This window comes from Nylanderia fulva, unplaced genomic scaffold (genome assembly GCF_048542155.1).
Source record: "Nylanderia fulva isolate GAGA-0341 unplaced genomic scaffold, ASM4854215v1 Scaffold48, whole genome shotgun sequence".
In the NCBI taxonomy this organism is placed as follows: domain Eukaryota; kingdom Metazoa; phylum Arthropoda; class Insecta; order Hymenoptera; family Formicidae; genus Nylanderia; species Nylanderia fulva.
Genome location: NW_028190565.1, coordinates 466,935 through 493,650, shown reverse-complemented (window position 1 = coordinate 493,650; position 26,716 = coordinate 466,935). Strand labels below are relative to the sequence as shown.

Here is a 26,716-nt window from a genome sequence, read left to right as displayed (position 1 = left end):
AACACTATGATGTCGTATTGACTTTTTAGATGAACGTTTCTAATTTAATTACGATGTGCCAATAAGACCGATATATAACCGCCCGATGTTTTTAATAACTGCAATATAAAATATTTATATAAATATGTATATAGCATAATTTTAAAATGGAAATATGATTTCAAGTATTTAATCTTCGAAATTATTAAAAGATATTTTCTCTTTCCATTCGCATATTATTGATTGTTCCTTATTTATTTAAGATAATTGATTTGTAATATATATATATATATATATATATCGATATATATTGTTTTTGCATTGTGAGCACAAAATAAACAAAATTTAAAGATATTTTATATACTTTGTAATAAAAAAATTTTATTATTTGTTTAGTGATCCATAATTTTCAACGAAACATCTTTAATATTTATTTTTTAGGCAAAATGGGCAAAATTTTTTATTATAATTTTTTAAAAATATTTAATTAATTTTTTGAAACTATTTTAGTCATTTTAAATCTTACGCTGCAAAACGTAGCCATCGTCATAGGAAAGAGCTTTCCTGCAGTAAGGTACAGCGGTTTCTTGGTCTGCCTCATTATAATCAGTAGATTCCTCGCCTGACTCGACTTCAGGTTGTACCACTTGTACTGGCAAACAGCCTCGTAAACTCCGTTCCACTTGATGGAGAGTGAAAAATCAATCAAAGCACTAATTCAAGTAATAATTTTATAAAATGTTGAAGTAAAGGTAACACACGAAATTAGATAATTTGATGTAAATAGTAAAATAATAATAATAATACTCACTTGTATAACTAAAAATTCGCCTACCGCGCAATGAAGGAACATATGCGTGAACGTATTGATAAACGATATCAGAATGTAGATTAATCGGGCGATGGATAAATTGCGACCTTGTGTAATTATCTAAGCAATTTAGCAAAGATGAGTAAACATAATTAGAATTTTTTCAAATAAATGTGTCTAAATTGAAATTAAAAAATACATTTAATCGGATCGATTAAATTAAAATGAAGCTCTAACAAGCATTTCTCTTTAAAAATAGCTCTTCAAAGAGAATTTATTGAAATAAAAAGAATGGTCATACTTTTGTGAGAATTTTTCTTTTTGTATATTTATACTATTTTTTTATATTATTTAGGACAAAATGATAGAAGCTCGATGCGCAGAAAGTTAATCAGTTTTCTTAAATGATATAATTAAAGAAATAAATTATATATACAATTAGTTTCTTATTGCAGAAAAATACGCGTAAATATATAAGTTACAGAAAAAATACTTGCAGTAACAAATAAATATCCGTACAGAGCAAAGAGTATGCCGAAATAAATTAGTAGCCCAAGCAGCATTAAAGTAAACGTGTCGTCAATTATTTTGATAGATCTGTAAAAGAATGATAATAAACAATAAAATAGTAATAGATATTATATTTCGCTTTATACCTATCTTTTTTGTTTTTTTGAAATATAAGTATCAAAAATTTATATAATTCAAAACTCGTGCAACTTTTTATAAAAGATTTATACAATTAATAAATTAAATTATTACTGCGAAAAATTGTTTTGGAAGCTACAAATATGTTAAATAAATTTTCCGCCAATAAAATCTCTTGCCACTGATTTACGAATTCATTTCGATATGAGATGGATTCTTAAATTAAAAAAAGGAGAAAAGAAGATAAAATATTTAATTTTACAGTAAATTCTCGGGAAAAAATTTTATATATAATAATATATGTGAAATATGTCCATTTTTATAATTTATATATAAAAATTATAAGGGTTCATGTATAAACATGTCAAATTATATATGAAACATATATATTTACATATTACATGAAGAAATACTTATATATATATATATATATATATATATATATATATATATATATACATATATATGAATTTATATAAATATATATAAACAAGCACTTTTATCTAATTATATATGGACACATTTCATATATAATTTTGCGATGATATGTATAATTTTATATATTTCTATATAATTTTATATCGTTATATATAAAAAATTAGTTCACGGGTTAATGAATTTCTGTTTCTCTCTTGATATTATGTGTATGAGACCTCATAAGACGTGCATGATCTTGCACGTTGGCCGATAGGGAGTCCTCGAAGCGATGAAATTCCACATTTAGGATACGCGCTTTGAGATTCTCGAGCTGGCCGCATACGTGAAAGACTAGACCTCCCATGAAGGTGTCCGTATTGGTGTACGTAGTCGCGGTCGCCATCAAACTGAGGCCTTGCAGAAAAAAAGTGATCTCGTAGAGCGGACTCTCATTTGTGTTGTACATGTAATAAGTCTGCAGAGGCATTAATCGGCCCGGATCGGTAATATTCGTCAGGTATCTCAAGAATATACCGAAGCTGGGAAAGATCACAACCAGAATGTACGAGATGAAAATGACGAAGTATCCCCATTTCATTATCAGGCGTGCAGTTTGCGCGCGTCTTATCATAATTCTTTGTTCCTCCTCTGTTTTTGATCTCGTCCAGTCTTCTTTCACCATTTTTAAAACCTGTATCAAAACTATGTGAAATCAAGTGGAATTATGATGTCAGTTTTGCAATTAAATTAATATCATGAATATAATAAACATGAAAAATGATAAGAATTATATAGAAAAAAATAATACAAATATAAGAAAATAGATGTATGATATATTCTATAAAATTCTTTTCCTTTTTTTTTTATAATTTTGATTGACAGAACCGAAAGGAGAAAAAATAACGGATTTATTTTGGGTATATATTTCAATTTTTTATTGTATATTTAAGTATTTTTATTAAAAAAACGATCGTTATATATCACTCGCTTTTATTTATGAATATTATTTGAAGATTCACTGTTCATTTTAAGAGAGAAATTTTTGTTACTGTATAAAAATATAACTATCCCGGAAAAAAGCACCTGCGTATTCCGAGTGTGCCGAGACATCCATACTAACGGATATAAGATAATTAGCTTCCTTCTTCTTGATACAATCGTATTTACCCGTATAAAAAAGTGTGAATTGTTGGCGTGTGCAAAAAATTTTGAAACTAAATTCACGTTCTACAGATGAATACAGGCAGAAATTAATAATGCAAATGTCTGCGAGCAAAAGATGCTTATAGCTCGATTGTTCACTCCAAGGAGGGTTGAATTGTTAGGGGAAAATTAATCCCTCTGTGAACGAAACAGCTGCGAATTATCGATACAAAGGACCGCATTTACTTATCAAATATATTTCACAAATAGGAAAATTACGTAGGATTCACTCGAATCACGTGTTCATATTACACATTGCACATGTAGGTGTGTGCGTGTGTCAAAGAATTTAAAAAAAAAAAAAAAAAAAATATATATATATATATATATATATATATATATATATAAATATAATAAACATTTTGATAAAAATATATAATAGACACAATACAAAGATTGAATAAAATTTTAGTTTAATATCTCATAATTGTGTAGAGTGAATTCTTTGAAAAAGATACTTTCCACGTCTCTCTTTTTGTTACTTGATCAGTCTAGTAATTTTTAAACCGTCCCTGTATAGCGCAATTATTGATTAACTAAAAGACGTAGAAGTTATTATTGAAATATTCAACTTTTATATTATCGCTCTTTCAGAAATATTTCCCTTTTATAACAGTCTTATAAAGTTTGTGAAGAAAATTATATACTAGCACGACACATCTGAGCATGCAACACGAAACACTCACCAGCTCAACTTCTATCACCACAATTAGACTATAGCATTTTGGTATATATAATCTATTAAAAGAAAATAAATTTTTATAACATTGCATATTATTAATTATTATATATAATAGATGTGCGACAAAGTAATTAATGACTACACATAATTTTAAAGATTTTATAATTTATTATATGTATATATATATATTAAAATATAGAAATTAATTTTGATAGCATAGAGATGATTTTTATTTAGCGTTGCAATTATTTACATAACATAGTTTGCGAGATTAATTATTTGGAATTAATGTAAGTAAATAAAAGTGAAGCATGATTATAAATGTTAGGTAATTATATAATACGTTCAATTTTGTAATTTTATGAGTAGGTATTTATTTAAATAGACAATATTTGACATATATAATTTGCAAATCTTTATTTTTATAGAATATGTATCTTTGATAAAAGAGAATATATGTATATATAATATTAATAATATAACAATATATTAATTAATATTAATAATATATTTATTAATTATTTTGTATATACTGGAATGGGCATCAATGCAACAATATATATACATTATATATAAATATATATATATATCTATATCTATATATAATCATGTAAATTAATTAATTTTTATTAATGACATAATTTTTAATATAATTTTCAACATATTATATAGTATTAAAAATTATTATGATACACATATGATACAAATGTAGTTTACAGATTTTTTCTTAAAATTTATCATTTCTCAATATTATTCGGGAATATCAGTCATCTTCAAAACATCGTATTTAAAACAAAAATTAATAAAAATGGAAAACCTTTACCCTTTAATAATATCGCGCAAATATTCGAGATTTTTGTTTATGCTGGTATGAACATCCGAACCTTCACTGCATGAAATACCGTAAGTAGCCAAGCCGACGAGTTTGCCTTCATAAATTAAAGGACTGCCACTGTCACCCTAGAGATAATATTTAAAATTATATTAAAAAAATCAACAAATGTTAAATATCGATATTTTCACTTTTGCTAAAGTTTGGTATACATTAAATTTGCGAATGATTCTTATTTTACACCTTAAGTTAAGTCTTTTTTATAATTTAATATTTTATCATTATTAATATTTATTATTAATTATATTATTATTTTAGATAGCAATTAATACAAATTTCGCTAATTAAAAAAATAGAAATGTCTATGTAAAAATTTCTTTTTATGCAAGTTTATACGCGTGATTTGTTCGATCTTTATCGATATTGACAACAATATCGATTTGAAGAAAACGATATATTTACAAGACGCGATCAAATTTCGCAAAATAACAATGTAAAATATATATAAATTTTTTTTACTCTCTTCTCTGACGATATGTTTCGCGCTGCAATAATTCGCCTTACCTTGCATAATCCGCCTTCCGGTTCCGCTCGAGTGCAGAATTCAGAGTTGCTGAGCTGCTTCTTGTGGAACGGCTGGCAAACTTCAGAACTTATCGTATCCAAAGTGACTTTCTTGAGATGCGCGGTTTTTCCTCCTTCATGATCAGCCACCATCCATCCAACCAATTCCAATTTTGCGCCAAGCGGAACTTCCGTTTCAGACAGTTGAATCGGTTGTACTTTTTCTCCGAAATTAAGTGGTTCCAAGAGCTGGAAGATCATTTGATTAATTTTTTTATGATGATCCGTGATATATATCGTGAAACATTTGTAAGATATTTAAACATTTTTTAAATCTACACAAAGAGAATTTATCCTGAAAATCATGGGATAATATGATATTAAAAGGAGTTTTTCTGATTAAATTTTTACTTTAATAAAAAATTTTAATTTCTAATTAAACATTTTTTAATCTACAAGCGGACTTAGAATTCCGAAAATTGTTTTATATTTTTCAATATTTTATACGTCTAAGTAATTTATTAATTAAAAAAAAGTTTCTTAATATGAAATATTTAGTAATAAAATAAATATGTTAAATATCATATATAATATTATAATATATAATATTATATATGATATTTAACATTATTTAATAATATAATATTATATGTTAAATATCACATATAATATCAAAACAATAATCATTAATTAGTGCGAAAATTAATTAAGCTATATAAATATATAAATATATATATATATATTTGAATGATAAAAATACAAGTAAATCAATTAAAGAGAGCGTGAATGCATACCCTAAGCACACCGAGACCGCTCGTGACGGGATTCTCAAGCGGATTTGTGTAATGATTTTGCGAGAACATTTCCTTTACGAAGATACGTGTGCCGCCGGGTTTGAGGCTGCTCGTACCGCTGACCACGACTATGTCGTTCATGACGTTCCAAATATGTTCGAACGACGGTACGCATCGATCTGACGTGACGACGTGATATTGATCGAGTATCGCGCCGGAACAGACGTGTCTGCCGTTCTTTCTAATTGATACGAGATACGGATACTCGCTGATGTCGACATCGCCGTCTCGAGCTTCCTCAGCACTGATACCTGGTGCGAATATTAATTCATTAGTTTTCTCTCTCATCGTCAAGATCGAGATTATTATTAAGCAAAATTTTGTTTTATACCCGATACGAATTATTTAATTTTGGCTCTTTTTTATAATTTTTTTAAGTCAGTATGACTTTTTAAATTAATTTTATTTTAATTTTATTTAATTTTAATTTTAATTTTAATATTATTTAATTATTAATATAATTATATTAATATAATGTAATATATTAATTATAAAAATATAATATAATTATTATTATTTAATTTTAATTTTAATAATTTCTTTTTGAGTAAATATGAATTTTGAATATAATTTTTGTCTTAAAATTTATTGTCATATTACAGTCCAAAAAACATAAGAAAGCGTCTTTTTGCTGAATACGATTTTGACTTCCAAATTACACAATATTTTGTGGAAATTTACGATTAACATTGTAAAAATGAGTAATTTTGTTAAGCTATAATTTTTTATTTAAAATATAGTATTATTTAAAAATATAATATATATTTAAGAAGATAGAAATATAGTATATCGATAATAAATATAACTTACTAGCGACGACGAAAATCAGAATCCACGTGAATCGTAACATTGCGAATATTCCGTATGCGTAAACGTAGTCTGAACAGAATTTCGAAGATCCAACGCTACACTTTCACCACTGTTTATATATATACGATCGAGTGTATTTACGCAGTTGTGATTATAATTATTAATGATTAATTATTTACACAATTTGGCAAGAAAAGCACAATATGTACGTCGTTAAGAGTACAAATGATAACGCGACAGTTTTTTTTATTTCGGAGATAATTCATGAGAGATGATTCTTGCGTGTAATATAAGATCATAAATTTTAAATATGGTTTTGATATCACAATAAATGTTATTTCGAGTACGAGATATGATTTCAAAAGTCGAGAAAAGCAATTTATATTATATTATATATTATATTAATAAAAAAAGAAATTATTAATATAAAAACGTTGGTCATATATATATATAAAAAATAATAATTTATGTATAGTAGATATTTATTATTTTAAATATGTGTTGTTTTAACTAAAATTAATATAATAATAATTAATAATTCATTATATAATAATTTTTACTCGTATATTTTTTAATTTACATTTTGCATTTGTTCTAATTATTAATATAGAATAAATATTTACATAATCCTTTTTATTCAAAAAATTGCAAAATAATTGTGGCGAAGAAAATGAGAATAACGAAGAAATTGGCGAGATAACGCGGTATTTACATAAATTTTAATCTTGACAACTTATTAGGAATAACACCATTCGATGAGTAAGTGACTGATGTGTCTGACGTGTCAATACGCAAATACGTTAATTGCATAGGACATTATGATGATCGATACGAAATCCGATAAGCTGTTTACGATCTGTGACATTGATTCTCATCAGAGCCGCGATAAAGTTTCCAGCATTTTATATAAGCGATTCTCCAGCTGTTCGCGGATATAAAAGATGAATATAGTTCAAGGAAATTTATATAATTGTCTAGAAAAACCAATCATCGAGACATAATCAATTTCTCTTACATATTGGTAGTTAATTTAGAGATTAATAAATTCAAAATATTCAAAACTACTGTCATATTCCGCATTTTTGAAGTATTCATAATTCAAATGTTAGCTAAAAATTGATTAATTGATAAAATAATATTAATATACATATACTTCTGGCTTTTACTGGCCTCCGTCTCTCTATCATCTCTTTATCAATGTCACTAATTCTTTTATACGTCCGGATTTATACATCCGTTTTTATGTGGCAAATGACACTTGCTATAAGCTTCTTTAAATATTCTGAGCACCTCCTTTTTATATCTCTTCGGCGGAAAACGATGTAACAAGTATATGTGAAAAAATTGGCTTTAATAACAGGAGGGTGATCGTCCTGATCGCACGCAGGAGTAAGTACAATACATGTAAATAATACTTGTACACGTATACATATCCAGTTCTTACCTTAGGCTTTTTAAATATTTTACGCAACTCTCCCTTATATCTCTTCAAGGGAAAAACGAGCGCGTTTGAATAAAAACGATATGTTGTTCTGATCGTAAGAACGAATATAACACATACACATACTCACGCATTTTATAATTGATCTGGAATATATACGTTCCATTTAATAGGGGCTGGTTTTTTTCACAACCACTGTTATTCCATAGCTATTTCCATAGCTTCATTTCTTACTGTAGTAATGGAAATTATGTCACTAGCACAATTTTTGATCTCGCTTATATTATAGCATTATATATTTGTGATATGTGTTTTCAATTATTTTAATCTAATTATTTTAATTTAATTATTCGATATTTGCATACGTCAATAAAGTGAAATATTTGTAAAAATACCGTATATATAAAGTTTCTTCCATACATATTAATATTATTAACATATACATATATTTTTTTCTCAATTACATTTAATATGCTATACATTCATAATATATATGTAATATCTAATTTTTCTTTATATATATATATATATATTCTTTTTATAAATTTTTTAAAAAATATTTCTTCGAATTTTTTTACATGAAAAAAGACTTGTAAAAGTCAAACATTATATTTGTATTTCTTATTCTATCGAATTAATGCCTCGTTGTAAGCAAGACAGATACGTAACCAGCTGACGTTTTTATCAACTGAAAAATATTTATTGTAAATAATGTAGAAAATAAAATGTAAATATAAACGTAAGACAAACATTAAAAAAAGAAATTAAATAATGTTAAAATTATAATTGAATTTTAAAAATAACTTACGTTTGAAAATGTAGCCATCGTCATAGGAAACATTTTACCAGCGGTAAGATAAATAGGTTCATTGGTTCTAATTAATATAAAAATCATATTCCGCGCATCTTTTGGTTCCAAAAAATACCATTTATTGGAATATGCTGCATAATGAATTCTATTACACTTGAATTAATTGAAAATGTATTGTCAGTATTAATTATTATGAATCAACATGATTTAAAAAAAATGCTTTAGTATATAAAAACGTTAATAATTATAAAATTTATGGATAGCTTTGTAATATTACAATAAACAAATATATAGATTTTATATAACATTAATCACTTAGACTTTTAAAAATTTATATATTTAAAATATTTCTATATTGCATATAAAATATAAAAAAATGTTCTATATTATTTTTTATAAATGTAAATTTTAAAATAAGAATATATTTTTTCAATATTTCACTATATATTTGTTATTAAATTGATAATTTTACAATTAATACTCTTTAAAATTACAATAATATGGGAGAAAAATATAAATTGCATAGATTTAAAATTTAAAATATTTATCTTTTACCTGTGATACTAAAATTTCACCCACAGCACAATAAGCGCACATATGACCGGAAATAGTGATAACAAAAAGTAAGCGATATAACATACCAGAAAACGATAAATTATTCTCATCTTCGAAAATCTGTACATACATATATTTGTATAAGAATATTATTATAACAGGCATAAAGTGTTAAACTCTACATTATAAAGTTATCAATAATGTATGTGTATATAAACATTACATATGTATATATATGTATAATTAATGTTATATTTTAATTAATTTTTGTAATTAAGTTTTGTGAAAACTCAAGTAAAGCTTTGTTTTACTGAACTTTAATTAAACGTCATTTTATTTTATATTATTAATAAAAAAATTTTTAATATATAATATTATATTTTGGATATATCTTAACAAAATCTTTTACATTTTTCTTACTTTTTTTAGAATATTAATATTTTAGTACAAAGGAATAATTTTTTCGATTATATTTAATACAAAATTTGTAGTAAAAAATGTTAACCGATAAAAATCTATATATGAAAGTAGGAATATCTGTGCACATGAAATGTTTTAAATAAAAAGTGCAATGCAATATTTTATATTTTATGTTTTAAATAAGAAGCGCAATGCAATATTTAAAAAATTATCATAAACAGTTTACTTACACTAACAATTAAAAATCCATAAAAAGCGAAAATAATAGCGAAATACAGCAATAATGCAAGCAGCATTAGATTATAAGTGTCTTCTATAATGGCTATAGCTCTATAAAATAAATATATATACATTATACAATTTTTTATATTACTGTATATATAACATTTAGTCATACTTGCACTTACATCGTTTTATATCTGCATATAATTTTATTAGAAATTTTTATTTAATAAAATAATAAAAATTTTATTAAATAAAAATGCGTGCACGACACATATGTGATGAATGACAGCGTGATTACCTGATTATTCTTGTGTGATCCGCCACGCAGCTCTTTAAAACATGAGCGTAATTCGTGAATTGATCTAGATGCGTGATGCGATTCTTCAGGATATCTAGTTGACCACAGACATGAAATACCAAAAGATTAAGAAAATTATCTATGCCTGTGTTAGGCAAAACAGTAAAGAACATGGAGATAGTTTGAGATATAAACGTTAATTCGTATTGCGGACTTTTACTCGTATCGTATATATAATACAATGTCTGAAATGGCAATTGTTTCTCTGAATTAGTATCGTTCGTTACAGATGACATGGAAATGCCGCAAATGGGCATTAATATTGCAATAATGAAAGATGTTCCCATCATGCTATACATGAACTTTGCGATTGTACGAGCAGTTTGCGCTCGTGTAATCATTTTCATTCTTTCCCAAGAAGTTTTTTCTTTTATCCAATCGTCAGCAATCATATCCATCAAAGATGACAGAGCTTTAACAATGAGCAAATATAATATATGAGAAAATATAATATAAATAAAAGAATTAACATAAATGGTATATTAATATAAGAAAGAAAAAAGTAGAGAAAGAAGAGATAATATTAGAACATTTATTGACAATAGTTATAATATTAATAAATTTATTAAAAATTGAATCAAAGAGATTGAGTTTAATTTATAAAATATCATGAAAAATTTAATTCTATTTATAAAAATGCAGCTTTTACACAAATTTGCCATTTATACACACTTTAATATATACATACATAAAATTTAGTATTTGTTAAAAAATGAAATATAAAATACAAAAATACTTTGAATATTTTATAAAATCAAATATTTTATAAAAGAAAAAAATAGCGTTTATAAATAATATTCTTTTCAAATTTATTATTGATGAAAAAATAACTATTTTTCTTCAAAATTTTTTTATAGGCCAACCTTCTTTCTTCCACCAAAAAATCGCAATTCTTAGTGTGGCTGTAAAGATTGGCAATGTATATTGTAAATTTTCAATCATTAGTGTAACATTTCCATGAGCTCTTATCAGAAAATGTACGGCAGGAATCAAAATAACAATTAATGTCGTGAAAACGAGAAGCGTACGTATATTACACATATACTTTTCCCATGTAGTTTGCTTGCTCACAGGCCAAAGTCCGACAGGTGTCAGAGTATATCGATTCAATTCTACTGCCCAATCGAAATCTACCTATTCCAAAAAACTTGCATGAGCTAAATTATTTTTAATTTTAAAGAAAAAATTTAAACATTTTTTAATTATATTATAACACGAAGATTCAAACAAGTAGATATATTCAATAATATTTTTTTTTTTCATTCTACACAGAGCGCGATTATAAAAAAATGATTGTTATCGAAACATAAAATGTAAAATTAACACTTTTCCATTAATCGTGTAATATGTTCCAAACAATAATTTTCGTCAAGATTAGTTTCAAGTGTGACTTGAACAATAATGATAACACCTTGGTATTCCGTATTCTTCGAAGTGTTCATGTTGCGTGTTTTCAAGTTACCAATAGACTGGCCTCTGTCTCTTTAGCGTGGAATAACGTCACCTCCTATTAAAAAATACGCATGCGTCTCTTTTACACGTTCGGGTTTGTACACATTTTTTATCGCATCTAGTAAGCGATACTTATCCTAAACTTTGTTAAATATTCCATGCATTCCTCTTTTACATCTCTTCGTTCAGAAACGATGTATCAATTATGCGTGAAGAAAAGACGGGTAGACAGATATCAAATATGCGCGAAGAAAAAAATTGTTATAGAGGTATCAAATGTGCGTGAAGAAAAAATGGGTATACAGATAATGACAGGTTGATGATCGCACTCAGCAGCGAGTAAAATACATGTAAATAACACAGGTATACACGGTACTTACCACAAGCTTCTTTACATATTTCGAACACCCTTCGTTTATGTCTCTTCGGTGAATAAAAATGTCGATATCAGTCGTCCTGATCGTAAGTAAGTATGTAATACATGTACATATATATACACGGTATGTACTCATTATTTTCTCACGTATTTCCTAACTGACAATGAGTTGGAATATATACATCTTCGACTTTGAAGAGGGTCGTTTTATAATTCCGTTTATAATTACTACCTCATAGCTTCGTACTCTTCTATAGTGATAGAAATCAGGTCACTAGCACAATTCTTCTGGAAATCTTGCTCACATTATATCTTTATACATTATTTGCATATATATTTTATTATTCTATTATCTATAAACTTATTCTGTATAACGCAAAAAAATACCTTTTTTATACTTCAACAAATTAATAAATTTTTAGAAGGTTTTTTCTTCATATACCTTAATAATATTAATATATAAATGAATAAAATAAGTTAATCAATAAATTTTAAACTACATTTAAATATATATATATTTATTTGTAATATATACTTTCCTGCAAATTTTTACATAGAGTTAAGAATTTTTATAGACAATTAACATTTTTTTCATAAAAAGACTCTTCTAAAATTAGACATTATTGATATTTATTAAATTCTCGAATTAATGTCTTGCAGTGAGCAAGACAGATATGTAACCGGCTGACGTTTTTATCAACTGAAAAATATTTATTGCAAATAATTTAAAAAATAAAACATAATGTTAACATAAAACAAGCATTAAAAAGAAATTGCATTACGTATTAATACGTATGTTTATACATATATATGTATATGTAAATATATAAGTACCACTTATAAAAAATAATTCTAAAGAAAATTGGCTTATAATACTATAAAAATATATGACTTAAGAAAAAGAAAATAAATATTGTTATAAGTTATAATTGAGTTTCGGAATAACTTACATTAGAGAATGTAGCCATTGTCATAGGAAACATTTTACCAGCTGTAAGATAAATAGGCTCATTGGTTCTAATTAATATAGAAATTAAATTCCGTGCATCTTTCGGCTTTACAGTGTACCATTTATTAGAATACGCTGCATAATGAATCCCATTACACTTAAATTCAATAAAATAGATAAGCTTAGATTAAGAATAATCAACATATATTTCTTTAAAATTATTTTAATATTAGAAAACTTTAGTATTTGTAAAATTTACGTATAACTTTATAATATATATAATATACAAATATATAAACTTTATACAATATTAACCTAAACTTAAAATAAAAATTTATATACATTACAAATATATATTTCTATATTTGCACATAAAATATGAAATATTTTCTACTATTTTTGAAACGTAAATTTTAAAATAAAAATATTTTTTATTTTAATACTTCTTTAAATACTTTACTATACAATTTGTTATTTAATTGATATTCTCATAATTAATATTCTTTAAAAATTAGAATAATATGTGAGAAAAGTACACAAATCGCATAGAATTAAAATATTTTCAACCCTTACCTGCGATACTAAAATATCACCCACAACACAATAAGCGCACATATGACCAGAAATAGTGAGCATGACAAGTACACGAAACATCAGTTGAAAAATCGATAAATTAGTCTCATCTTCGAGAATCTATATATAAATATATATATGTGTGCACATATGTTTGTATAGAAAATATTATAAACATATTATAATAATAATTCTACATTATAAAGTTTTCAATATTCTAATGTTATTTGTATAATCATTATTATAAACAATGTTATATTTTTACATTTTTTACGTTTACTGTAATTTTGAGTATTATTATATAAAGCTTCATTTTACTAAATTTTAATTAAACGTCATTTTATTTTATATTATTAATAAAAAAAATTGAATATGCTCTATTATACTTTAGATATAATTTGACCAAATTTTTCTAATACTTCTTGCTTATATAGATTTATATTTTAGTATAAAGATGTTATTTTCAGATTATAATAGTGCAACATTTGTAATAAAGACAAACATTTTTAAACGATAATATTCCGTACACGAAATACTAGGAATGTATATGTATATGCATGAGAAATGTTTTATATAAAAGCAATAATGCAGTATATTTTCTATGTTGAAAGTTTTCATAAACGCTTTACTTACACTAAGAATTAAAAATCCATAAAAAGCGAAAATAATACCGAAAGATAGTAATAATGCAAGCAACATTAGATTATAAGCGTCTTCTATAACAGTTATAGCTCTATAAAGTAATGATTTATATGTGTTATAAAATTATTTATTTATTTATTTATTATTATCTAGTATATGACATATAGTCATATTTGCACTTATATCGTTTTATATCTGCATACTTGTTTCACAAATAAAAATGTGTCTACGTTACATAATAAATGCAAGCGTGATTACCTGATTATCCTGATGTGATCGATCACGCAGTTTTTTAAAGTATGAGCGTAATTCGTGAATTGATCTAGATGCGTGATACGATTTTTCAGGATATCTAGTTGACCGCAGATATGAAATACCAAAAGATTAAGAAAATTATCTATGCCCATGTTAGTAACAATGCCGAAGAGTGTGGAGATAGTTTGAGATAGGAACGTTAATTCGTATTGCGGACTTTTATTTGTATCATATGTATAATACAATGTCTGAAATGGCAACTGTTTCTCTGAATTAGTACCGTTCGTTACATACATTGAAATGCCGCAAATGGGCATAATCATTGCAATGAAAAAAGATGTTCCCATCATGCTATACAGGAACGTGGCTATTGTACGAGCAGTTTGCGCTCTTGTAATCATTTTTATTCTTTCCCAAGAAGTTTTTTCTTTTATCCAATCGTCAGCAATCATATCCATCACAGATGACAGAGCTTTAACAATGAGCAAATATAATATATGAGAAAATATAATATAAATAAAAGAATTAACATAAACGGTATATTAATATAAGAAAGAAAAAAGTAGAGAAAAAAGAGATAATATTAAAATACATTTATTGACAATAGTTATAATATTAATAAATTTATTAAAAATTGAATCAAAGAGATTGAGTTTAATTTATAAAATATCATGAAAAATTTAATTCTATTTATAAAAATGCAGCTTTTACACAAATTTGCAATTTATACACACTTTAATATATACACATATAAAATTTAGTACTTGTTAAAAAATGAAATATAAAATACAAAAATACTTTGAATATTTATAAAAATCAAATATTTAAATAATAATATAATATAAATATAATATAATATAAATCAGAGATTTAACATAAATTGTATTAACATAAGAAAGAAAAAAGTAGAGAAAGAGAGAGAAAATATTAATATTGATAAATATATATCAAAGTTATATTAATAAATTTATTAAAAATGGTATTCATGAAGTACGATTAATAAAAAAAATTATCTTATCAAAACGCTTTTACATTTTAAGTTTATACATATATACTCTAATACGTACTTGTATAAAATTAATGTATATTTAGAAATCAAATCAAATATATACAGAAACATTCTAAATATTTTCAAAAATCACATATATCTTACAAAAGTAATAATATTTAGTAATGGTCTCAATAGATGTAATAATTTCAATATAGTCTGTGTTTTTTAAATTTATGATTGTGATGATAAAATTATTATTCTTTGAAGCTTTTTTAATGGCCAACCTTCTTTATTCCACCAGAAAATTATAATTCTTAATGCGGCGGTGAAGAATGGTAAAGTATATTGTAAATTTTCTATTATTAGTGTAACGTCTCCATGAGCTCTTATCAGAAAATGTACGGTAGGAATCAAAATAACAATTATTGACATGAATGCGAGAATAGTACGTATATTACACATATACTTTTCCCATGTAGTTTGTTTGCTCACAGGCCAAAGTCCGATCGGTTTCAGAGTATATCGATTCAACTTTACTGCCCACTCGAAATCTACCTATTCCAAAAAAGCTTCCATGAGCTAAATTATTTTTAATTATAAAGAAAGAATTAAAAAAAGTTTTTAAATATATTTTAAAACATAAAGTTTCAAACAAATCTAGATGTTCCATAATACATTTTTTAATTCTACACAGAGCGCGTTTATAAAAAGAATGACTTATGGAAAAAATGTAAAATGTAAAATTAACACTTTTTCATTTATCAGTTTTCATTGTTTTATTATTTAAAATAGGAACGATATATTTAATTCGACCTAAACTAGCCAAGAAAATTTTTATTTTCTTTCCACAACGTTTCGACCATCTGTTTTTGGTCCTTTTCAAGTGAAAAACTAGAATGGTACAGTTAATTAAAATTAATAAACATTTTTGATGTTAAATGCAAGAAAAGTTCTTTCAAAGTTATTTCAAATGTTTTTAAAAAAATCCGATAATCATATTGTTTAATAATCATAACAACAGTGTCAACTAACTGCGCTTTTATCAAGGAAGTATGTAAAAAATTTTTAATTCTTGCGTTTAACATCAAAAATGTTTATTAATTTTAATTCATTGTACCATTCTAGTTTTTCACTTGAAAAAGACCAAAAACAGATGGTCGAAACGTTGTAGAAATAAAATAAAAATTTTCTTGGCTAGTTTGGGTCGAATTAAATATATCGTTCCTATTTTAAACACCACTAGCGACGTTTTAAGTATTCAATTTGATTTTATTATTTAATTATGATTTTTCTGCAGAATTGAATTACTTCCAAGCACGCGATAAAAATTCAAGAATACTTTGAGCGGTATAGAATATTATTTTTTTTCTAAAACTGAGCATCGCGTTATGTTTTAAACAAGAATGTCAAGGCTATAGTTTCAAATGTAACTTCAACGATAATAATGACACCTTGATACTCCGTATTCTTTGAAGTTTTCATGTTACGTGTTATTCATAGACTGGCCTTTGCCTCTTCATCGTGGAATAACGTCACTTTCTATTTGACAATACGCATGCGTGTCTCTTTTATATGCCGGGTTGTACACATTTTTTATCGCTGGTGAACGATACTTATCCTAAACGTTTTTAAATATTCCACGCATCCCTCTGTTACATCTCTTCGGGGAAAAACGATGTATCAATTATGCGTGAAGAAAAAAAAGGGTTATAGAGGAATGAAACATGTGCGAGGAAAAATGGATATAGAGATAATAACAGGTTAATGATCGCACTCAGGAACGAGTAAAATGCATGTAAATATCACATGTAGACACGATACTTACCATAAGCTTCTTTACATATTTCGAACACCCTTCGTTTATGTCTCTTCGGTGAATAAAAATGTCGATATTAATCGTCCTGATCGTAAAAGCGAATATAACACTTTGTACATATGTATACGAACACACAGTATATGATATCCTGTTATATTCTCATGCATTTTGCTGGAATATATATGTCTTCGACTTTGCAAGGGTTGGTAAAAAACCGTAGAATTTATTATTAGAAGAGATATATCTTTAATATTTCAACAAAGTGATATATTTGTAAACTTTCTTTCATACACATCAATAACATCAATATACTATAAATAAATATATATTTCAGGCTACATTTAATAAATTATATACAATATATATATAATATAAATTATTTTATTTATATAATATATATTATATATTTTCTTAAAAATTTTTATATAGGGTATATTAGAATTTTTTTCATAAAAAGACCATCTCTTGTAAAGTTGGACATTATTTGTATATATTATTTTCTTGAATTAAGTTCTTGTCGTGAGCAAGACAGATACGTAACCGGCTGACGTTTTTATCAACTGTAAAGTATATGTTGTAAAAAATGTGCCAAATGTAAAAAAAAAAATGTATTACGTTAGCATTATAGTTAGAGTAAGAATTTTAGAATATCTTACACTAGAAAATGTAGCCATCGTCATAGGAAACATTTTTCCAGCGGTCAGACAAATAGGCTCATTGGTTCTAATTAACAGAAAAATTATATTCCGCGCATCTTTTGGATTCAGAGTATACCATTTATTAGAATATGCAGCATAATGGATTCGATTGCACTTGAATTCAATAAAAATATATCAGCTTTGATTAAGAAGAATCAACATATATTTCTTTAAAAATTATTTTAATATATAGAAAACTTTAGTATTTGTAAAATTTTCGCTTTATAATATAAAAGAAAACATATCGACTTTACATGATATTTGCTAAAATTGTTTAAATTATTAAAAGTTTGTATATATCTCAAATATTTCTACATTTGCCAAATGTATAAAGATTTTTTTATTATTTTTTATAAACGTACATTTTTAATATGAATATGTAGTGCTTTACTATTATTTTATTATCAAATATTTGTAATTGATTTGTCTCTTTAAAAATGATAACAATAATTATGCGAGGAAAGTAAAAATTATAAAACGCATCGAATTGTGGAAAAACTTTCAATCCTTACCTGTGATATTAAAATTTCTCCCACAGCACAATAAGCACACATATGACCCGACATAGTGACAACAAAAGTTATAATGTACAGAAGCCGAGAAATCGATAAAGAATTATTATCGTTGAGAATCTGTAGGTACATATACATATATTTGTACATAAATATTATTGTAATAAGCATAAAATTTTAAAATTAAAAAATTTTAACACAATTGCATTATATTGACATTATTAAAAAAAGTTATATTATTACTTTTGGAGTCGTATTTTTGGAGCATTATCAAATAAAGCTTTATTTTACCGACAACAAATGTTATTTTATTTTGCATTATTTATAGCAAAATTTTTAATACTGACAATGAGTAATAACTAAATATAATTTTATCAATTTTTTCAAATTTTTTTGCTTCTAAATTATTAATATTTTGGTACAAAAATGTCATTTTCATATTCTATTAATGCGCATTATTATATTTTAGTAATATATATAAAACATTTTTGAAATAATATTTATGCATATGGGATTATTTTGAAACGAATAATATGTATAATGCAATATTTAGTATGTCGAAAATTTTCATAAACGTTTCACTTACATTAAGAATAAAAAATCCATAAAAAGCAAAAAGAATACCGAAATACAACAATAATGCAAGTAGCATTAGATTAAAGGTGTCTTCTACAATGCCGATAGCTCTATATAAAGTAATAAATTTTTTGTCACTAATTAGTGCGATATTTAATCATTTTTATATACATTTATATAGTTTTATATCTGTGATTACCTGATTATTCTTGTGTGGTCCATCACGCAACTTTTTAAAGCTTTCGTATAATTGCCGAACTTATCGAGATGCATGATATGATATTTTAGAATATCCAATTGACCACAAATATGAAATACTAACAAACTGAGAAAATTATCTATGCCTGTGTAAGGTAAAACGCCTACGATCATGGAGATAGTTTGAATAATGAACGTGAATTCGTATTGCGGACTTTTAGTAGTATCATATACATAATACAATGTTTGTAGTGGCAATTGCTTGCCAGTATTGTTTGCTTCGTATCTCAGTGAAAAGCCACAAAGAGGTAAACATATTGCAACGATGAAAGACATTCCCATCATGCCGTACATAATTGTTATGATTGTACGCGCAGTTTGCGCTCTTGTTATCATTATAATTTTTTCCCAAGGTGCTTTAGGTTTTATCCAATCTTCCGCGATCATATCCATCAAAGATGACAGAGCTTTAACAGTTTGAGAAAATATCATACAAATAAAAAATTAAATGTTGATGTGTAAGAAAGAAAGAATATTAGTACGTAAAAAATTGCAAGTTATATTAATATCAAAAATTCTATAGAAATCGAATCTAAAAAAATTTAATTTTAATCATAAGCAACTTTTACGCAAGATTTAAGTAGATATACATTCATATGCACTTCTATAAAAATTGTAAGTTAATTTTAATATAAAAAACATTTGATTTGTATACAAGTTTATTTATACAGTTATTTTTATATAATATGTACTATTTTACTTTTAAATTGATTCACTGATGAGAAAATTTTGATGCTTTTTCAAAATTTGAAATAGCCAACCTTTTTTCTTCCACCAAAAAATTGCAATTCTCAGCATGACAGCGATGGTCGGTATTGTAAATTGTAAATTGTCTATCATCGATATAATATCTCCATGAATTCTTATCAAGGAATGTATGGCAGGGATTAAAATAACAAACAGCACTAATATAAACGTGATAAACGTGCGTAAGTTGCACGTATATTTTTTCCACGTAGTTTGCTTGCTTTCAGGCCAAAGTCCGACCGGCGTTAGAATATATCGATTCAACTTTACTGCCCATTTGAAATCAAAATCTATCTATTCCAAGAAAATTTTATGTGCTAAATTATTCCTAATTTCAGAAGAAAAGAAATTTAAACTTTTCATTTTATACTATATATGTATAAAACAAGGATTCACATTTTTTTAAAAATAATAATACACAAAGAGTACAATTTAAAAAAAGCACTTGTAGAAACATAAAAATTTATAAATAACACTTGTTGATTCATTTATTGTTATTCTTTATTCACGTAAATTTTGTTAGAAAAATTTTTCGCCGAACTGAATTACTTTCAAATATATATTTTAAACATAAAAATTTATAAATAACACTTCTTGATTCATTTATTGTTATTCTTTATTCACGTAAATTTTGCTAGAAAAATTTTTCGCCGAACTGAATTACTTTCAAATATATATTTTAAACATTGCAGAAAAATTTTGACATTTAGCGAACACCAGATTTTTGTTCAACTTGTTCTAAAACTGCGCGTCGCGTATATTAAAGAAGAATGCATTTTCGTCGAGACTAGTTTGAAGACTGACTTGAACGATAACGACAGCACCTTGATATTTCGCGTTATTTGACGTTTTCATGTTGCGATCTGTCCAGAAACTGAGCTCCGTCTCTCTATCGTGGAATAACGTCACCTCCTACTCGACAATGTGCATGCGCGCGTTTCTTTTATATCTCCGGATATATATATCTTTTTTCTCATCTGGTGAACGATAAAAAATGATGCTATAAGCTTCTTTAAATATTCCGAGCCCTCTTTTGTCTCTTCGCGAGAAACCATTTATCAATTATGCGTGGAGGAAAACGTGGTAATAACAGGTGGCTGATCGTTCTGATCGCACACAAGAACGAGTATAACACGTAAATAACACACGTGCACATATGATACTTAACTATTATAAGCTTCTTTAAATATTCCGAGCATCCCTCGTTTATGTCTCTTCGACGAGAAACGAGAGGGTGAGTAAAAAACGATGATACATATATCCTGATCACCACACAAAATGGGAATATCCAACACACGTACACACAGTAGATCCATGTAATATTTTCACATATTCTCGTAATTGTTCTCGGACGTACATTTTCGATTTTGCAGGAACTTTTGTTCCAATACTGTACAAAAAAACTGCTACCATATAGCTTATTCTTTAATATAATGACGGAAGTTATGTCAGTGGAACACAATTTTGGAGATCTCGCTTACATTATATCGCACATTTGTGTATATGTATGTTTAATTATTCTGTTTTCTAATAAATTTATTTTGCAAAGCGTGAGAGAAATCCATTTTTATTTTTCAACAAGGTGATATATTTTTAAACTTTTATTTTATAAAATTTTTTATATCTGTTAATATGATAATTATATGTATTTAAAATAATATTTAATAAATTTTTATACAATATCTATCTTTTTGTATTTATATACTTTCTATATTTTTCTATTTATATACTTTCTAAATAGAGACTATTTGAATTTTTTTTATAAAAGGTGACCATTTTATAATACTTGCAAATTAATATTTTGTTGTAAGCAAGACGGATATGTAACCGGCAGACGTTTTTATTAACTGAAAAATATTTATTATTGACTAATATAGAGAAAACAATTTAAAACATGAGAAACGATCAAGAATGCATTATACATTAAATTGTATATAATTTATAAAAATAAATATAATGATCAAGAGATGAGATTTATAATAATTATATATGACTTTAAAAAATAAAATAAATCATGTTAATGTGTTATAATTGAGTTGTGGAGTAACTTACTTTGCAAAATGTATCCATTGTCATGGGAAACACTTTACCAGCAGTAAGATAGAAAGGATCATGGGTTTTAATCATTAGAATGACTATATTCCGCGCATCTTTTGGATCTAGAGTGTACCATTCATTAGAATATGCAGCATAGTGGATTTGATTATACTGGAATTCATAAAAAATACTTGAAATTTCAGAATTATTTTAAGACACCTGCTACTTTAATGTTTATAATATTTATATACATATATTTAATATATTACAAATATGTATACATATATATATATATATATATAATATATAAAAATAATATTTAGAAATAAAGTAGAATAAAAATTAAAATTTTTTATTCTCAATATTCTTATAGATATTATTTGTAATTGAAACATTTACATAAAAAATTACATTAATTATAGAGAAATTATACAGGATGTCCGAAAAATCGCCTACTCTACTTCGGGAGGTGATTTGGAACCCAAAAACAAGTAAAAAAGTTCATACAAACATAGGTCCGGAAATGAGTTGAAAAAAACCCCAAAAAATTATAATTAAAAAAAATTTTAAATAAAAATTTAAAATTCAAAATTAAATAAAAATAACAAATAAAAATTAAAAAATAAAAATTTTTAATTTTAGAAATAATTAAGAAAGAGGGATGTCAAGTGGATTCTAAATTACGATTTTTGAACATAAAATGGTTATAACTCGGAAACGGCTCATTTCCGGATCTATGTTTGTATGAAATTTTTTACTTGTTTTTGGGTCCCGAATCACCTCCTAAAGTGGAGTAAGCGATTTTTCGGACACCCTGTATAATATAACACTTTATAAGGAATTAAAAGATTTTAAAATCTTACCTGCGATACTAAAACCTCGCCTACAGCACAATAAGCGCACATATGACCGAACGTATTGATAACCATTGTTACGAGATATGCCAGGCGAGAAATCGATAAGTAATTTCCATCTTTTAAAAGCTACATATTTATATATGTTTATATAGAAATATTATTATAATAGGCATAAAATATTATATTAAAAAGTATTTCTGCATTCTAAATATATACATATATATGTATATATTATTAAATAATGTATGTGTGAAATTCATCATTATTATTCATATTTTTTGAGTGTTTGGATATAAAGCTTAGTTTTAGAATTTTGATTTAATATTATATATATTTTCTTTGATATCATTTTACTAGTAAAAATTATTATTTAGTATCATACTATAAACATAATTTTAAAACATCTTTTAATATCTTTTTAGTTAAAGAATTAATAAAGAAATAAAGAATTGATATTCTAGTAAACTTTGTTATTTTTGTATTTTTATTCAAAGACTTTATCATTTTTGGTAAAGAAAAATCATTTAATGAAATGTATGTGAAATAGTTGGAATAACATCTGTTAATAGGATTATTTAAAGTGTAATGCAATATTTTGAAAGTCGAAAATTGTTATAAACAATTTACTTACACTCAGAATTAAAAATCCGTAAAAAGCGAAGAGAGTACCAAAATACAGAAATAATGCAAGCAGCATTAAATTAAATGTATCTTCTATAACAGCGACAGCTCTATAAAATAATGATTTATATGCTATAGAATTTTATAACATTGTTTAGAATGCATATAACATATAATCATTTTTATATTTATACACTGGAAAAAAATGACTAAATTAATAAATATTTATTTGAATACTCCCAAATAAATAATCATTTATTTGAAATAAATATTTTGTTTGTTTTGAAAAAGATTTTCTTATATCAAATAAATATTTTTCATATCAAATCAATATTATTAGCTTCAAATAATAATTCATTAGGCGGTATTGAAATAAATATACTCATTTGAATTTAATAAATTTTTTTTCAGTGTACAGTTTACAAATGTTACACATGACAAATGTAAGCATGATTACCTGATTATTCTTGTGTGGTCCATCACGCAGCTCTTTAAAGCTTTAGCGTAATTCGTGAATTTATCTAGATGCATGATGCGCTTTTTCAGGATGTCCAGTTGGCCACAAATATGAAATACTAACAAACTAAGAAAATTATCTACACCCGTATAAGGTAAAACGCCTAAGATCATGGAGACAGCTTGAGACAGGAACGTTAATTCGTATTGCGGACTTTTAGTTATATCATACATATAATAGGTCTGTAATGGCAATGGTTTGCCTGGATCAGTAATATTCGTTAAATATCGCATTGAAAAACCGCAGGCAGGCATAAGTATCGCAATACTAAAACATATTCCCATCATGCTGTACATAAACATGGTGATTGTACGTGCAGTTTGCGCTCTTGTAATCATTATGATTTCTTCCCAAGAAGTTTTCGACTTTTTCCAATCATTCGCGATCATATCCATTATAGGTGACATAGCTTTAACGGGATAGAAAAATATAGGTAAAGAAAATTATACGTTACATATAAAAAAGATAAGAGAATAAGAGAAGAGAGAAAGAGAAAAATGTTAATATACAATATAGCGAAAAAATTATAACAATAAATTTATTAAAAATCAAGAAGATTCAATTAATTCTAATTTATAAAATATGATTTAAAAAAGAATCATAAAAACGTAATTTTTACGCAAAATTTACATAAATGTGGCATATATTTAAAATGATTAATAATGCAAATCATTATTTAAGAAATTGCAGTATTTTCTAAAACCAAGTGTTTTATAAAATAGTAGATCAGGTATTCCTATTATCTTCTGATATATTTTTGTTTTAATTTTATGTAGACGATTTTTTAAATTTTTATTGGAATGAAATCTTGAAAAAATGATTTTAATTAACCTTCTTTCTTCCACCAAAAAATTACAACTCTTAGCATGGCGGTGAAGACTGGTAAAGTAAATTGTAAATTGTCTATCATTAGCATAGCATCTCCACGAATTCTTATCAAAGAATGTAGGGCAGGAATTAAAATACCAATCCACAAAGACATGAAGACGATAAGGACACGTAAATTGCACATACATTTTTCCCATGTAGTTTGCTTGGTTTGAGGCCAAAGTCCGATCAATGACAGAGTACATCGATTCAACTTTACTGCCCATTCGAAATCTATCTATTTCGAAAACTGTGTTAACTGGTATTAAAGTAAATTAAAATTCTTAAGTGTAATTTATTATAAGCACATATTAAATCATTTATCGAGTAACATGATAAATAATATGAATGAAAATAGAAATAATAATAATAATAATATTTAACTACAAAATATATGTCAAAATTATATATTTATAAGCTGTGTAAATAACGATTTAAATTTGATGTTGTTATTGAAAAATATTTACAAGTTGATAAACTATTCATTAAACTCATGATTTAATAATCAAATAAAATTTGTACTTTATCGGAATATCAGCTGAATAAGAAATGAATAAAAAATGCAAGTATGATAAAAAATCTAAAAAATCACATGTATAATGAAATTTGTATTTTGTAATTAATAATAAATAATTGACCATCATTAATAAAAAGAAAAAAGAAAAAAAGCAGTTAATTGCTTTCCAACCAAAGCTTTTTAGAAGATCATCTTAAAAGTGATAATTTAATGTTTACTTCGTTTATTATGTGATATCTAACGAATATTCAATTACTTGATAATTATATGATCATACTTTTTTCATGTCCCAATGTATGATGGACGTATGTCATTTTTGACGAAGTATGGTGCATGCTGTCTCTTCTGCTAAGAGCTATTTATGATATTTAGGAAAGAGAAGCTATTTCGAAGTTTTCATACCGGATGTATTTTATAGACTGATATTTGTCGCTTTATCAAAAGCGACATCGACTTCTATTCAGTTGGAGGATGATAAAAACTTTCAAAAACACGAGACAATTTCTCTTCTTAACTCGTGTGTAACAGAGAATATAAAAAACTTCCCATATTGCTAAGTGAATTCCTCGTGCAATTCTTGTTGGCCATATTCATGAATAAAAAGTCACGTAATAACTGGTTATGGCAAGTACCTGTTCACGATAGACATCAGCTACGTTCTCACGCATTTGTGTAATCGATTTTAAATGTGTTGCGTGTGTATCCTAGCTATAGATATCTTATAATGTTCGATTGTATAGTATTGCTTTTATATAATCAGTTAATATGTGGAAATAAAAGGTGCAATGTGGGTTACTATCTGCATTTCATATATATATGAAATGTTTTTATAATTTTTATATATG

At 25.8% G+C, this 26,716-nt stretch overlaps 5 protein-coding genes and 1 pseudogene across 6 annotated transcripts; all 6 read right to left on the bottom strand.

Annotated features, from left to right (window-relative positions):
• Window positions 1-44: 44 nt before the first annotated feature.
• On the bottom strand, window positions 45-12,383 carry LOC114938774 (odorant receptor 85c-like). Its single transcript, XM_085486774.1, has 7 exons — window positions 12,022-12,383; window positions 11,474-11,740; window positions 2,092-2,557; window positions 1,288-1,387; window positions 791-910; window positions 506-661; window positions 45-98 (listed from the first exon to the last, which is right to left on the bottom strand). The coding sequence occupies exons 1-7, from the start codon at window positions 12,050-12,052 to the stop codon at window positions 45-47; spliced, it is 1,194 nt and encodes a 397-aa protein (XP_085342900.1). The 5' UTR covers window positions 12,053-12,383.
• On the bottom strand, window positions 4,442-6,878 carry LOC114938628 (mating-regulated atrial protease 1-like). The gene is made up of 4 exons (XM_029312631.2): window positions 6,801-6,878; window positions 5,931-6,241; window positions 5,137-5,385; window positions 4,442-4,700 (listed from the first exon to the last, which is right to left on the bottom strand). Exons 1-4 carry the CDS (start codon window positions 6,838-6,840, stop codon window positions 4,560-4,562), a joined length of 741 nt encoding a protein of 246 aa, XP_029168464.2. The 5' UTR covers window positions 6,841-6,878; the 3' UTR covers window positions 4,442-4,559.
• Window positions 8,815-10,897, bottom strand: LOC146721412 (odorant receptor 9a-like). The gene is made up of 5 exons (XM_085486842.1): window positions 10,551-10,897; window positions 10,258-10,357; window positions 9,608-9,727; window positions 9,050-9,205; window positions 8,815-8,929 (listed from the first exon to the last, which is right to left on the bottom strand). The coding sequence occupies exons 1-5, from the start codon at window positions 10,895-10,897 to the stop codon at window positions 8,876-8,878; spliced, it is 777 nt and encodes a 258-aa protein (XP_085342968.1). The 3' UTR covers window positions 8,815-8,875.
• Window positions 12,384-13,051: 668 nt separating the features above from the next.
• Window positions 13,052-16,525, bottom strand: LOC146721411 (odorant receptor 10-like). The gene is made up of 7 exons (XM_085486793.1): window positions 16,502-16,525; window positions 16,133-16,403; window positions 14,861-15,329; window positions 14,594-14,693; window positions 13,961-14,080; window positions 13,389-13,544; window positions 13,052-13,138 (listed from the first exon to the last, which is right to left on the bottom strand). Exons 1-7 carry the CDS (start codon window positions 16,523-16,525, stop codon window positions 13,085-13,087), a joined length of 1,194 nt encoding a protein of 397 aa, XP_085342919.1. The 3' UTR covers window positions 13,052-13,084.
• A 1,581-nt stretch (window positions 16,526-18,106) lies between these two features.
• LOC114938621 (odorant receptor 9a-like) lies at window positions 18,107-21,333 on the bottom strand. The gene is made up of 7 exons (XM_085486814.1): window positions 21,280-21,333; window positions 20,470-20,745; window positions 19,650-20,115; window positions 19,461-19,560; window positions 18,875-18,994; window positions 18,321-18,476; window positions 18,107-18,224 (listed from the first exon to the last, which is right to left on the bottom strand). Exons 1-7 carry the CDS (start codon window positions 21,308-21,310, stop codon window positions 18,171-18,173), a joined length of 1,203 nt encoding a protein of 400 aa, XP_085342940.1. The 5' UTR covers window positions 21,311-21,333; the 3' UTR covers window positions 18,107-18,170.
• Window positions 21,334-22,238: 905 nt separating this feature from the next.
• On the bottom strand, window positions 22,239-26,539 carry LOC114938635 (odorant receptor 43a-like; annotated as a pseudogene). Its single transcript, XR_014925663.1, has 7 exons — window positions 26,504-26,539; window positions 25,319-25,613; window positions 24,428-24,896; window positions 23,981-24,080; window positions 23,356-23,475; window positions 22,508-22,663; window positions 22,239-22,302 (listed from the first exon to the last, which is right to left on the bottom strand). The product of XR_014925663.1 is annotated as an odorant receptor 43a-like (transcript).
• Window positions 26,540-26,716: the final 177 nt, after the last annotated feature.

Coding starts and splice junctions, on each gene's coding strand:
- LOC114938628 (XM_029312631.2), bottom strand. CDS start 6,840: ATGTTACGATTCACGTGGATTCTGATTTTCGTCGTCGCTA. Junction 6,242..6,800: donor TCTGATTTTCGTCGTCGCTA/GTAAGTTATATT, acceptor TATTCGCACCAG/GTATCAGTGCTGAGGAAGCT. Junction 4,701..5,136: donor CGGAAGGCGGATTATGCAAG/GTAAGGCGAATT, acceptor TATTATCTCTAG/GGTGACAGTGGCAGTCCTTT.
- LOC146721412 (XM_085486842.1), bottom strand. CDS start 10,897: ATGGGAACATCTTTCATTATTGCAATATTAATGCCCATTTGCGGCATT. Junction 10,358..10,550: donor GATCACACAAGAATAATCAG/GTAATCACGCTG, acceptor TTTATTTTATAG/AGCTATAGCCATTATAGAAG. Junction 8,930..9,049: donor CGATGGCTACATTTTCAAAC/GTAAGTTATTTT, acceptor AATATTTTTCAG/TTGATAAAAACGTCAGCTGG.
- LOC114938774 (XM_085486774.1), bottom strand. CDS start 12,052: ATGAACACTTCGAAGAATACGGAATACCAAG. Junction 1,388..2,091: donor GATCATGCACGTCTTATGAG/GTCTCATACACA, acceptor ATTCTTTTACAG/ATCTATCAAAATAATTGACG. Junction 911..1,287: donor ACGGATATTTATTTGTTACT/GCAAGTATTTTT, acceptor TAAATTGCTTAG/ATAATTACACAAGGTCGCAA.
- LOC146721411 (XM_085486793.1), bottom strand. CDS start 16,525: ATGTATTATGGAACATCTAGATTT. Junction 15,330..16,132: donor TTTCTGGTGGAATAAAGAAG/GTTGGCCATTAA, acceptor TCATTGTTAAAG/CTCTGTCATCTGTGATGGAT. Junction 13,139..13,388: donor CAATGGCTACATTCTCTAAT/GTAAGTTATTCC, acceptor AATATTTTTCAG/TTGATAAAAACGTCAGCCGG.
- LOC114938621 (XM_085486814.1), bottom strand. CDS start 21,310: ATGAAAACGTCAAATAACGCGAAATATCAAG. Junction 20,116..20,469: donor TTTTTGGTGGAAGAAAAAAG/GTTGGCTATTTC, acceptor AAACTGTTAAAG/CTCTGTCATCTTTGATGGAT. Junction 18,477..18,874: donor GAGAAATTTTAATATCACAG/GTAAGGATTGAA, acceptor ATTGAATTCAAG/TGCAATCGAATCCATTATGC.